Genomic DNA, 14,077 nt, shown 5'->3' on the forward strand with positions numbered 1-14,077 from the left:
GTGCGTCACCAAGGTGTGGTCGGCGCCGACTTGAGTTTTTTGTGTAATTTTGAAATTTGTTGTTTTTGTTTGTGTGTACCGTATATGGGATTAGCAGTTTTGGACATGTACCGAATGTAAGTAAGATTAAGTTTTAATTGTAGTTTTTTCTTTGTTTGTTTTCCTTGTTTTTTTTTTTATTGTGTAACCATTAAAACTGAAATTTGTAATTCTCACATTAATTTCTGTTTGTCTTTCGAACGATTTCATTTCCTTTAATTTACTGTTTTCTTTTAATACTTGCCCAAGGTCCATTTTATTTAATCAAAATTATTAAGATTGATTTGGAATTTAAGGTATTTGGTCTAACCCACTATCTGAGAAAAGAGTCAAATTCCTCCTCCGTGCAGGGGAGAAGTTTTGTTCCGGGAAATATAAGGGTTTGAGCTAGCTAGGTTTGTTTAGATGTGTTGTGTGCGGTCTTTTTGGCCTACGGACCGGTGCACACAGCAATATATCATATCCCCAAGGTATGTAGTAAAGCACATCATCTCCGATGCTGTCATTTTTAATTTCACCAGGGAATCCGGGGTTAAATACGGTGGCCTGTTACCACTTTCCAATTCACTAAAATTAAACATTTTTAATCTAAAGTTTAAAGTATCTAAAGAAAACAATTTAAATTCTATAACAAGTTTTTGTAAAATTCCAAGTATAATTGCAAACCCCTTCCAAAATATGATGCATGACATCAACCGAATAGTTATCAATCAAGTGAAAATTTTCAAGTCCATTCCAAATACAGGATTCTTTGATACCTGTCTGTGAAGTGTTTTGTTGCAATTGCTGCTCATACATCAATTTTGTTCTCAGTAGAGAGCGATTTTCTGAGGAAGTGCATTTGGTGTCGCTGTTATTCATCATACAAAATCTGCAATAATAGGTGACAGAAACTTTCAACCATACCTAGTATAGAATGGAGTCCCAAATTATCCCATCAAAATTCAAAGTCGCCGCGTGCGCTAGCGCCCGCTAACGCTACGCTACACTTTGGACCCCCCAGCTAACAGGTTTTGCCACATTTAAATATCAGCTGAAAGTTATTTATGCTCTTTTTACATTGTACACTATTATATATACCATTTTTGTCCTGCCCTTCCGGCAATTGACGGTATTAGGTCGAGTATCGAAACCTGCAATGGTTATGAAAAAGATCTAGAGCGGCAAAATACAAACTTCCAATTTAGAAAAGCTACTGATATGTAAATGAATTCTTATGATATAAGAAGGTTATAAATGGGAAATAGATATAGTATTTTACATTATTAGCCAGGTAAGTGAGTTTTTACTGGCGATAGGAGAAGTTGACTAGCGAGCCGTTAGGCGAGCTTGTCATCTCCTAGAGCCAGTAAAAACTATTACCTGGCGTAGGTATAATGTACAATATTTTATTTGTTACTCATTTGTAAACGTAAATAATTAGTTCTTAAATTAATCTTGAAGAAATGTCTAAAATATCATGTGATCCATGTAACAGAGACTTCGCATTAATTCTGGCCAATGAAATTACTAGATTACAAACTTGTAAAATTTTTACAGGTCTGCTGTCAGTTTTACAGGTCTGCTGTCAGTTTTACAAGTCAGTAGCGTTTAAACATTACGTTTACCCGTTTGCGTTTTGTCTTGTTAATCAACGTTTACAACTGAGTAACAAATAAAATAATTTAGGTTTAATCATCATAATTTCCATAAAAAATGACTTTAAAATGTGGTTTAGTTAGGGTTATGTAGCGTATTTAAGTTTTAGTGTGGCTATACTGTGCAGTTTCATGAACATGAACAATCTAACCTCAAATATTCCTCGATTCCTTCTCGATCTTTAATTCGTTTAACACCAGAGTACCCGCGCTCATTTAATAACAAATGTACCCGCGCGGCGGGGATTCCCTCAATACCGTATCACTATCTTGTTCATCGTTGTATGTTTCTAAATTTTATTAGCATTGTTGCAACATTTTATTTTATTTATAGAATGTGTCACAATTTTGTTTACAAACTACTTTTGCAGTTGTAGACTTTCTTACATAAGATCAATAGAAATAAAAAAAAATAAGGTAAAAATTCATACTCTAAATAAATAAAAGCATTCTATAATAGATACTAAAGATAAATGGTATACAAATATGCAAGAGAATAAAACAAATTGTGAATAAAGCAACTTTTACTTAGTCTATTTATTCTGAATCATGTTCATGTCCAGTTTCTACAGCCGAACACTCTTTGCATTTTACGGTAGTATGTTCTTTGCAAATGTGCCTTTTACATACTGAACACAACGTTTTAGATTTTCGATTCTTCTTTGATGGACAGAAAGCACATTGAGGTACACTTACTGTATTCTTTTCTATCTTCAGCAATTCACAGAGTCTCAGTTTCATGGACTGTGGAATGTTTGTTTTATAAACTCGTCGTTTTCCTTGTTCATAGACTAGGGAAAGACCAAGTGATGCCAAAAAGTCTTGTCTCCTCATCTTTTTCACAGTGTTTTCCTTGTATATTACATAAGAATTCACTCCCGACACGTTGAGCAAAAAATAAAATATTACTAGAGGCCACCGGTTTGCTTTTCTTGACACAGAATATTTTTTCTGAAGTGCATCGTTCAAGTCAACACCGCATTTTGTGGAATTGTAGGTAATGATTATTTCCGGTTTTGCTGCTTCTCCGCTTTCAGGATTAATTGCATCGTCATGATGGAGCGTTGATAGTAGTAATACCATTTTGCTTACCTTTGCTTTATAGGAAACAAGCGTACATTCGTTAGTGAAACCGAACATGGAACTGTTGACTAAAATTAAGCAAAGGAAGGTAAATATTTAATTCTTACAACTAATGCCTGCTTATTTGTTTGTAATAAAATTTACAGTGAAAGTTGGCAGTTTTTAATCACTAGAGTGCCTTTAACATTTTCTAATGCAGTGTGACATATTTCTTGCTGCTCCACATTTTCGATCGAAGTCGACGAACCTGGTATTACCCATGATATAAACACACGTATTACCGTTGGTAGTGGACATACTGGCTCATTACGTTGCCTATCATGCGGCATGTCCAAAGGAGAACTTTCCGCTACATTAACAGAAGATGAGGCAGCAGATCGTGTTGCTGTTAAAGATGCAGCTTCATCACCGAATGTGCTCGCTATTGCTCTTTTCGCATGTAGCGAATCCTCAATATAACCTTCAGCGACAGAAGACGACTTCCATCCTCCTAGACGTTTTACTGCCAAAAAATCAGCGCCTTTGTTAGATAGTACAATTTTTTTTACGTGTTTCTCAGCCTCTCATACCATCACGCCACGCAGTCGCGCCAGCTGACGCTTGTTTTAAGTGTTAACTAAGTAAAAACTACCAGGCAGAATAAAAAGTAATTGTGCGAAACTGAGTTGCAGTGCAGTTACCATTGCGTTACCGTTGACGTTCGCCATTGAGATTAACATAATTTATAAACTTGGCGTCAGACGGTTAACGTATTCATTGTAACGATTTGAAAGAGTATGATGTTCCTCAATTTTTTAAATATACCAGAATGAACGCACAAGCATTTGAAATATTGTTGGGAATTGTAAAACCATTCCTGAAACGTCAAATAAGATGTGATACCATTTCTCCTGAACAGCGGTTAATTATCACTTTGCAGTAAGCACTTATTACAATTTGCACCTAATACAATTAATGTGTTTTTAGATATTTATCTCAAGGTACAAGTATGCAAGTCCTGGCTTGGAACTTTAACGTGGGCGTAACAACTGTTCACAAAATAATACATGAAACGTGTGTAGTAATATGGGACCAGCTTAGTCCCATTTATCTGAAATCTCCGTCTACAGAAAAAGAATGGCAGGATATATCACTTGGCTTCTTGCAGCATTGGGAGGTGCCATCGATGGCAAGCACGTCAATATCCAAGCGTCTCCACGTTCAGGATCTTTATTTTACAATTATAAGCATAACTTTAGTATTGTACTCTTGGCAGCTTGTGATAGTCAATATCGATCCACCTTTGTCGATATAGGAGCATAGGGATCGCAAAGTGATGGTGGTGTTTTAAAAAATAGTGTTTTTGGAAAGCGCTTAGAAGAAGGTGGACTAAATAAAGTGTATGTAAAAACTTAAAACTAAATGTACCTATCTTATTATAAATTTTCTACCACTCTTAAAATAGCCTTTCGCTTTTCCTTTGCCTCGTCGGAAGGCATTTCACATATTCGTGAATATACATATTCGACAAAAGTGCGGTTCTGGTCTAGAACCTGACTGCTATTTTTTTTTTCAATCGCAGTCAGTCACAATCTGCCTGGCTGAATCAAGCACAGCTTCAATTTCACCCCCTTTTGTAGTGCTCACCCCTTAAAGTTATAAAATATGTAGGTACTTATAAAGTTAACCATGTAAAAATTATCTTTTTTCCTACGTGGGGTGGTTTGGGAAAGGGGTACCACCTCGCGTACCACGGTCTCGTCAAGGTGGACATCGACATTATCACCCGTTTCCCCTTCTCATTGGGGTGATAAGAATGGTATCTATCCCAGACCATCCTGAGGAAGAAGATGAGGTGGGACGTGGAGTGGGTTCCTTTTCGGGATTTTTTGTCTTTGATGTCGAAGGTTGTGTTGAAGTGTATGTTCTGCAAATACACCACATAGGTAAATCGTCATACAATTTAACAGAACTTACTTCCTCGGGCGAGTACATTTATTATAAAAGGACATTTTCTCATAATACACCCAGTTGGTGTCATCGCCTTCCGAACCTGAGGGCTTTAATCGTTTTTCTCTTGTAAATCGATCCCTAAGGTTCTTCCATAATTTCATACATTCCTCCACTAAAACGCAATGAAAATGTAGATACTTTATAAATGTATGTAGGTACTTACCACTTAAGTGGCTATTTCGGAGATTTCAAGCCATGCTTGCTCTTTCTTTTTTGTGTTTTTATAGCCATACAGGAACTCGTACTGTTGGACGAGATCTATAAGTAGACCAACCACGTCAACGTTTTCTGCATAAAAAGTACAAATTAGAATGCCATTCATCTAATATAGACAAAACATTACCTAAAACTTCCTCCGAATCTTGGTGCATGATGAACCAAACCGAACTTCGCACTGAACTAATGATAAATGATAGTTCTTTTTACCTAGGTGGGAGTAGATCAAAGAGACAATTTTATAAGCGCTGCTATTGGTTGAATGTCGAACGACAGCGGCGAAAGTTAAAAGTTGGTTATGTATCGAACTGCACGAACTTTCGCGAGAACGGCAACGCTAACGTCAACGTATTTTATAAATAGAACCCCATACTTCGCCTGTTTTAACCTCAAACGGCGAACGGCAACGGGAACTGCAACGGTAACCTCAAGTTTATAAATCCACCTTAAGTACGTGTTGCGCAACACGTACTTACTGTGTAAACTTGTGTGTTTTTCGACTACAGGGAGATCAATAATCATATGCTGCGCCGCTCTTATAAAATATCACATTAGTAATCATTTGCCGCAACCAGGTATATGTGTACCAATACAAAACATAACCTATAATTTTACAAACCAAAACCATGATTTGTGATTCTTATTCGAATACTTTCGTCCCTTTCAAAACGGCTTTTTTCAAGACTACCAGTTTCTTTCGAATATTTACAAGGTGGGTAAATTACTTGTAAATTACAAACAAACGTTTTTTTAGTTGTAGCGTGTAATAGGCAATAGGTTTACTCCGACAAGCCTTTTACTTTAGAAGAGAATAAGATGCGTTTGCTGTCCTGTTTCCGTAATGGGACTAAAGACGAAAGTGGAGTTTGGGAGTACTCGATACGTTTGTGTATACAGGAGTTTCGATAAACGATTGTCAACCATGACGAGGATTACAACAATATACGCCGAAATGCTCATCGTCTACTTGAGCGGTTTAACATACAGGAAGTCTTGCTTCTGGGAAGTCACCTGGCCGCTTAGTGATTGCTAATAAGGAGGTTGTAAAAGATGTTCTTGCTCGTCTTGAGCAAAGTCGGAAAAAGCAGCTGCGACAATTTGTCCCACTAACGGGCATCTCATACGGAACGTGTGACGCTATTGCCTGGAGAAAATTGTACTTCTATCCTTTAAAGTAACCGTGTTACAAGAACTCATCGTCCAGACTTGCAAAGCCGTCTAAATTATTGCATGCAAATTTACGAGATGGCAACGTATTCGAAATCGTTTACACACCATTGCCGAATTCCGAGCAGGTATAGAAGCTGCCGTTTGAAACATTACGCAACAGCACTTACATGCCGGCTTCGAAAACATGAAGAAAAGAGTGAATCCCTGTCTTAATAATGGTGGCGAGCACTTCGAACAGTTGTTATAGTGTGCATGTAATTTACCCAATTACTTCGATATTAACGAGTTGTAAAAGAAATAAAATCGTTTCAATTTTTGTAGTAATTCGTTATTCGTGTAGTTCCACATAATTTGGAAACTTACAAGGTGGTTAAATCGTTGATTTAGGTTAAATATGGTTAAACGTCAAAAGTTTACTTTAAGGTTATGTTTTAGTATTGGTGCACCAGGCCTGTTGCGGCAAATGATTACTAACGTCATAATTTATTGAAGCGGCGCAGCAACTCAATATTGATCGCACTGTATTCCCACCTTTATATTACATACTTTTGCAAAAATAGCCAAACATGTTCAGCTTAACATGGATATTTTGCTGAAAGAGCGTGGAACTATTTAAAACCAATATCCACCGTTCGTTGAGGCGTTTCAAGTTTATACTGAACTTTATCAATTACCACATACGATGCTTTTATGTCTTCCAAAGACCCTACGATTACAACTGATGGCTGCAGAGTTTCGTTGATAGATAATAATTTCTCCCTACGTCCTTCCAATTGCTCCGAAAATTTGCTTATATCCTGAATGAACAAATATCATTTCTAGGTGCAACATTAAAAATTAAAAAAACTTACATCAATTAAACAGCAGCAGGCATGTTGAATTTCAATTTTAGAGGGCTTATACCTCGCGCCAACCTTTTCACTTTTAATTGGGCACGGGGGTATTAACAGCGGCAACAAAAGTAAGGCAAATATTTCTTTCAGATCTAAAAAGAAATGCTATATATACCTAATAACAATGCCTATGGAGTGCCTAAATGAAATGCAATAAGAAAAAAAATCTTCATTGAAAACCCAGCTAGCGCAAAGCACCTGAATTTTAAATATTTTTAAACAAATTTCCCATTTTGACGGAATTTTACTACTATAGTGAAAAATTTGTTAGGAAAAATCACATTTAAATATCAAATACGTAATTTTCGTTTATAACTTTGTTAATTTTGCTTCTACGACTAAAAGTTACTGGACCAAAGTTGTAGAGAATCTCTGAATAAATTTTTTGTGAGATCAATAGTTTGTCAGATAAACCATAAAACCCATTTGCACCACTTTTTCCAAGATGGCGGCCGCGGGACAAGAGCTGCAACCCCACAAACTCGGATTTAACTTTAGACCAACCCCCCCTTGATATCTAAAAAAGAAAATTGCGTCCTCTGATAAACGCAACCCCAAATGTAACTTTTCAATGGACTAAAACTTTAACACGGAGAATGCTTCGTGATTAACGTCAAACACTTATGACTACACATATTATGTACCGTTCGTGGCATTTTTTTTTTATTAAATACTTGTCATACAAAAACTAAAACAAAAACAAGGAACTACAATAATTAATTAAACGGTCGACCGTGTTTCAACAGCAGACCTATCATCCATCGAACAACGAATGTTATAGGTATGGATGTCCAAAATTGGACGGCAAATGAATATGTGATGGATAGTCGTATAAAAACATCCAAAAACGGATATACATATGGTGTCCATTAGACATCCATGGACGTGTAGTGCACTTTTTGGACATGAACCGCATATCCAATGGATATCATGCGTTGTCTGGGTATGCTTCCTTTTGTGTTTCCCCATAATCAAGGTAAGTACTAACAGAGACAGAATCAACGTTAGAATTACCGTAACTCGCACTTACCAAAATACCACTAATAAAACAGCAACTAGACCTAAAAACGCAGTAAAGTGAACAACGAGGCGCGCAAGCACCGATGTAAACGACAAGATGCACCAGAAACAAATGAGTTGACTGTTGAGGCAAAGCACGCGCGGGTCACGCAGGTACAGTTTTCACTTTACCTCTCTAAACATGGTGCACGGCACCAGGGGCGGACTACGTTTTAATCATGATAATATGTTCGGACTGAACGGGAGGATAATAGGTTTGAATGAGTAGGCTACGCGCCACTCGTGAATTAACATCTTTCGCTCAATGGTTAAAATATCGCTTTATCGTCTTATATAATAAATAACTACACAATCGTAAAGTGTAGAATGTTTAGGTGTATAGTTTAAAATACTTATTATCAATAAAAATTAGTTTAAGAGTCCAGTACGGAATAAGGTAAAATTAGCATTGTAATACAAAAATTTGTTACAATATATTTACATTAAATTCAAATGTATTTCTCTGTCATAAACAATTGTCATGATATATATTTCCATTTTATTTCTTTCTCTAACGGGAAATCTTCGTAAGCTTTCTCCCAACCTTATCAAAAACCCCTCCGTTCCATCTATTGTAGGAGGTTTTTCCAGAGCATTCAATAACGCATTTTGAATTTCTTTTCTCTCATCTTGCTTTCTTACTGAAAGAAAATGTGTTAGTTCATAACATTACATTACATGAAATTGGAAGAATGAAAAGGCTTATTTACTTTTTGTTGGGTTTATTATCTTGTCTATTTGTTCTTCCGGACAATCCTAACCATTTCTTTCTTGCTCACTGGACATTGAAGGAGTAGGAGAAATCATCTGCTGAACAACAGAACTGACGGTACTAAAAAATTATTCATTAGCTACAGATTAAGATATCTACGAACAATTTTACATACGGTTTTGTATCCAATGTATCGTCTAAGAATTTTGTAAAATCGGAAGACTGGTTCGGGTGCCGGTTGTGATGCTGAGCCACTGGGTTTATATATGTTTATTTTCTTCTTTGCCGCAACCGGAATTGTTATATTATAAAGGGCTGGTCTGTCTTGCACAAATTTTATCAGTAACTCTTCCCAGGACTCATCACCTCTTGCATCATTGGCATTTTTATTTACTAAAATTGTGCATGTCGTTAAATTTAGTAGGTATAGATTTTCAAATTATTGTAATATCTAGGTATACTTACTTATACCGTTTTACACACCTACCTATGGTTAGAATTACTGCATCATCTGCCACGAAATTGTGTACCATTTCATCGAAGTTTTTCATATATGGTAATGCCAATTTCATAAACCAGTCTTCGAAAAGGCTTTGGTCAAACTAACCAGATTTGCTCCTGTTATATCTCGCATTAGCAGGACCTCGCTCGGTCCATGTACTCCAGATATGCTCCGCTTTGTATACTATGTAAGGTGGCAGCATCTTGCCACTGCCTGTTACACAGAACATGACAGATGTATTGGATTTAGACGATTCCAACACTCTTTCTGCGTGCTTTGATTTCTTTCTGCCTACCGCTTTATTCTTACCAGGATTGTACATAAATCCACTCGCGTTAATTTAAAATGTTTTCAACGGAAATCCCTGCTAACGAAACCTCCAGATTATCAAAGTAGTTGTTGAGCACTGTTGCCGAAACATCAGCTCTACTTCTTTTTATATTTTCAGAGAGACGTAAACTTAACTCAGTATTTTTTGCAATAAATCCATAATACCAGCTAATTCCAGGTCTGTTGTTATTCCATTTTGAAATTCTCTTCCCTTGTCTGTTCATGTAGCCTTGAACTAATTCCATAACATCACATGATTCGAACGGAAATCCCCAGTCACTAGCTAAAGCTAATGCAATTGCGTGACATATTAATTTTTCTTCATTTTCAGTTAATTGTTTGACCCCCTACCGTTTTCGTATTTTTTTATTATGTTTCCTTTCTAAGGTCGACTTTCACTAGCTTTCCTAAATGACAATTTATTATTTCTTATTTCTCTTAGTGCTCTATCCAGTACTTCGTCCGAGAAGTCGCGATATTTGCGACTTCCCTGTACTCTTTTGTATTTATTAGGCATGTCCCAAGTCACCCTGAAAATAACACAAAAAAATAAAGCCGGCCCTGTATAAAAATTTTTAGGTTAGAATTAAAGATTGAACATCGCGGTCTTTTAACAACTTAACAAGAGCTTAGGAAAAAAATAATACGCGTCTCATATCTACCATGTACTCTGCACCACACAAAGTTTACGTTATGTATCATAACTATAATAAAACCTAAATTTTTTTCCCATTTCCTAACGTAGTTTTAATCATCCCTAGTTCCTATCGTAGTTTAATCCTTCCTAGTTTGTAACGTAGTTTTTAACCTCTCTTAGTTCCATATAAGTTGCTAACATTGTGTACATACGTTTTTATTCGAAACTTGAGTCAGAGGAAAGTCCCAACGTAAGTAAGCTTACCACCCAAGAAACACCCAAAAACATTTAATATCCACAGATGCTTGACGCTGAGGATGAGCCATCAACGTCGTGAAATTGTTTCGACAGATTTACGACAAGAGCCACCACGACTTTAAGAATAAGTAGGCAAAAAAGAATGCCTGGGAGACCATTGGGCAGATGGTGGAGCGAAATGGTAATTCATAGCGTTGTAAATATGTGCCTACATTATAATTGTACAGCGGAGGAATGCCAGCAACGTTTCGTGATGCTGAGTAATAGATTCGTAACTGAAAAGAGGCGGGTGGCAGCATTAAACGCCTCCAGTGCTGGAGGAGGTGTGGAATTATATGACTTATACAAAAAAATTCTGTTCCTATTGGGATTCATCAAGAGCAGACAGTAAGAACGTAGATCTGTTGTATTTAATGTTGTAATATCTTTTATTAGTACGACCTCAAATGTCCAACGGTCCTCGTGTGCTGCAAGTGCAGAAGGGCACCCACCACTCGAGATAGAGGGACACCCCTCTCATGACGGTGGCGAAGAGGAGGATGCCGATGTAGGGCATAGCAACGTGTGGGGTGTGATGCCCCATATCACAGAAGCACAACAGTCGCAAGGTAATTCGGGTGAAGTTAATATTAATATCATTACTTTAGAAGAGCTGGCTGAAAGTAGGGAAGCGCCTTCCACCAGCAGGGAAACGCCTTCCACCAGCATACCCCAGCAGACAGCCTTTCTACGGGCTGCAGAGACAAGGGGGAAGAAAAGAAAAGCGGCCACTTCATTAGAAGATGTCCTCCAAACGTCGTTGGGAACGTTGGAGGATTACCTGAAAAAGAAAGGCGAGGAAAAAGGAAATCTAGAAGAAGTCGACAGTGACATAAGTTTCGGTCGCATGATTGGCCTGCATTTAAAAGACATGCCGCCAGAACAAAAAAAGAAAAAAACAAAATATTTTTAAAACTATGTTGGATATTTCATTTCTTTAATAAAAAAATTCATACAATATAAAACAATTTGTTTAAGTAGGCAACGATCCACGTGCAATTGCATCGTACTGCCACGGTACACCTCTTTCCGGGCTGGTGAAATATGCCGCCAGCATATCACGATTTTCTCTTACAATTTTGGTTGAATGATTGGAACCTAACGTCGCACAGATCGGAGCTGTTCTCCTCCTGACCTCCACGTTCCTTCGTTTACTACTCCGTCTGCGCGAATGGAGTATCGTCGTTGCTCTAGTGGTAAATCTTCCTCTCCCTTTTGTAAAAAGTTGTGCAGCGCCACACATGCCTTTGTGATCGCTATACAGGTTTCAACATTTGCAATGATTGGTTTCCGAAACACCCTCCAACGTGAAGCCAAAATCCCAAAGGTGTTTTCGATCGTTCGCCTTGCTCGAGACAGCCGGTAATTGAATATTTCCTTGGCTTCACCTAGTCTTTATCCTGGATATGGCCTCATAATTTCTTCGTGTAGCGGAATGATCCGCCACAAAAAATAGGGTAGTCTTCCGTCGGTATTGGACAAAGCCATCTCGTGGGGAAGATCCAAAATTTCCCTTTGCCGGTGCAAAATGGCACTTCCAAATGGCGAGTCAGAAAACACGATACTATCATATTGTGACCCATATGCACTGATGTCGACAAGATTGAACTTATAAAATGCATCGCACACTGCCATCAACACGATACTGAAAGTATTCATATTCAAACACCAATGTATCACTTTCTTTGTTACGTATCTGCTACTCTTCTTATAATTAAAATAGTCGCTACCACTGTGCTTTGGTGCTTGTATGTGAACGTGCTTACCATACAAAGCACCGAGGCAATTTGGCATGTTCCACCTGTTGTAGAACCCCTTTGAAATTTTAATAAACTCGTAATGAGTAGGTGGAGACAAATACAGTGACGAAAGACTATCCCAAATGACAGAGCACGTTTCTTTGATGATGCAGTGTGCAGTTGCCTTGCCAATATAAAAATCTGTCGCCACTTTCTGCATCGAGCAGCCTTCTACCAAGTTACTACAAAATATCATTGAAAGGTTCTGCATTTATATTTATCATTATTACTCACTGCAAACTTATTGTTAATCGTTCTGCAGGTGAAATAGGGCATTTTTGTTGTATTTTTAAACGTTCTTGAACTGCAAATATACAAATTAAACACGTACAATACATTTTATATATTTTTATTTTAACTCAAAAGTACTCCATCTTATTCTTCTTTTTCATTGTTACTAACTTAATAATATTTCTTACAAGATTTTAGGGATGCATTCAACAATTTAATCACGTCTTTTTGAAGTGCCGGTCCTAAAATCCCCAATAAATTATCAAACACCGCAGGAGACATCCTCGTGAATTTCACGTATTGTTCGTCATCCTGAAGGGTCTTCATCAACTGCACTCTCCGATGAAAATGGCCATAGCGATGCCGTTGCCGGTTGATGGGCCTCACCTTGTAGCGTCGGTGTCGCATGTGCTTCAAATGCACAAGTGCAGCGCAACATACTAATAGGTAGAAGGAGAAAACCACATCTTCTTCATCCATATTACTAAAACAATGAACGCTTAACCAAGTACACCACCGGCAGCACAAAAACATACCAAGTATAATGAAACGAAGAGTAATTACCTAGAACTATTACATACAGTACACCTAAATTTAAACAAGTTTACAAAATCACAAAACACCGGCCACACAAAAACGTACAAAGGTATTTCGCTTTTTCACTATCATTTACACTAAGAAGTTAAAAGTTAACCAACTTTAGCTTAGTGAATTAATGTCATAGGCGGCAGTCACATATAACCACTGCCACTTGTAGCCACCCCACACCACTTAAAGCGAAATGAAGCAGTCACACATAACCACTAATGTGAACAACAGACTTGTGCTTCAATACCTACAATTTTGTTTTATGTCAAATTCTTAACCTATATTTGTGTTTCTCTCAGATAAATTTGTAGAAATTTTACAAGCATGTCTTCGTCGGAAAGTGAATCTGACATTTTTTCGAGGGGATAGTTTGTAGTTATACCACCATTTGTAGGTATGTAAGTATGGATAATAAGATAGTCAATAAGTGATGATATAAAAATCAAAATTTTTCTAGGCCTACTTATATAAAATTTTGGAGGGAGTTGTAATGCCCCCCCTCTCATGGGTGCACCCCTGATTTTTTAAACATCTGATGTAATTATTTTCATTGTTTTGTTGGCTCGAATAGATTTTGTTTTGTTTTTTTTTTAATTCATCACAGCCTACTTGATTAAAATACAAAAACCGTTGATATAACTGGTATCTTATTTTCAATCTTATGTTATGATGGCTCGTTGAAGAGAATTAAAAAATCTACCAAGTAATCTAAACATCTCATATAGCGCCTATTTAACTTTAGGAAGTTGGTAAATGTTCCTCAAAAGTGGCCATCTTGAATTTTTTTTTGACATCAATTCTAAATTAAGCATATCAAAGACAGTCACTTTTATATAAAACTTTTTTTCATATCTCTTATACTTTCGATGATATAAGACATTCAAGGAAATGA

At 37.1% G+C, this 14,077-nt stretch overlaps 3 protein-coding genes across 4 annotated transcripts; 2 read left to right on the forward strand and 1 right to left on the reverse strand.

The window, feature by feature from the left end:
• The first annotated feature begins 3,007 nt into the window (after window positions 1-3,007).
• Window positions 3,008-4,119, forward strand: LOC116182347. The gene is made up of 2 exons (XM_031502877.1): window positions 3,008-3,677; window positions 3,726-4,119. Exons 1-2 carry the CDS (start codon window positions 3,568-3,570, stop codon window positions 4,051-4,053), a joined length of 438 nt encoding a protein of 145 aa, XP_031358737.1. The 5' UTR covers window positions 3,008-3,567; the 3' UTR covers window positions 4,054-4,119.
• Window positions 4,120-8,789: 4,670 nt separating this feature from the next.
• Window positions 8,790-9,389, reverse strand: LOC116182346. Its single transcript, XM_031502876.1, has 3 exons — window positions 9,289-9,389; window positions 8,977-9,194; window positions 8,790-8,921 (listed from the first exon to the last, which is right to left on the reverse strand). The coding sequence occupies exons 1-3, from the start codon at window positions 9,371-9,373 to the stop codon at window positions 8,865-8,867; spliced, it is 360 nt and encodes a 119-aa protein (XP_031358736.1). The 5' UTR covers window positions 9,374-9,389; the 3' UTR covers window positions 8,790-8,864.
• A 649-nt stretch (window positions 9,390-10,038) lies between these two features.
• LOC116182345 lies at window positions 10,039-11,485 on the forward strand. 2 transcript variants are annotated; one of them, XM_031502875.1, is made up of 4 exons: window positions 10,039-10,709; window positions 10,756-10,915; window positions 10,964-11,136; window positions 11,179-11,485. In XM_031502875.1, the coding sequence occupies exons 1-4, from the start codon at window positions 10,694-10,696 to the stop codon at window positions 11,478-11,480; spliced, it is 651 nt and encodes a 216-aa protein (XP_031358735.1). In that variant the 5' UTR covers window positions 10,039-10,693; the 3' UTR covers window positions 11,481-11,485. The 2 variants fall into 2 exon arrangements, with proteins under 2 accessions (XP_031358735.1, XP_031358734.1); XM_031502874.1 differs by having other exon boundaries at window positions 10,039-10,520; window positions 10,572-10,709; window positions 10,964-11,485.
• Window positions 11,486-14,077: the final 2,592 nt, after the last annotated feature.

This window comes from Photinus pyralis, unplaced genomic scaffold, assembly GCF_008802855.1.
Source record: "Photinus pyralis isolate 1611_PpyrPB1 unplaced genomic scaffold, Ppyr1.3 Ppyr1.4_unclustered_Scaffold4822, whole genome shotgun sequence".
Classification (NCBI taxonomy): Eukaryota; Metazoa; Arthropoda; class Insecta; order Coleoptera; family Lampyridae; genus Photinus; species Photinus pyralis.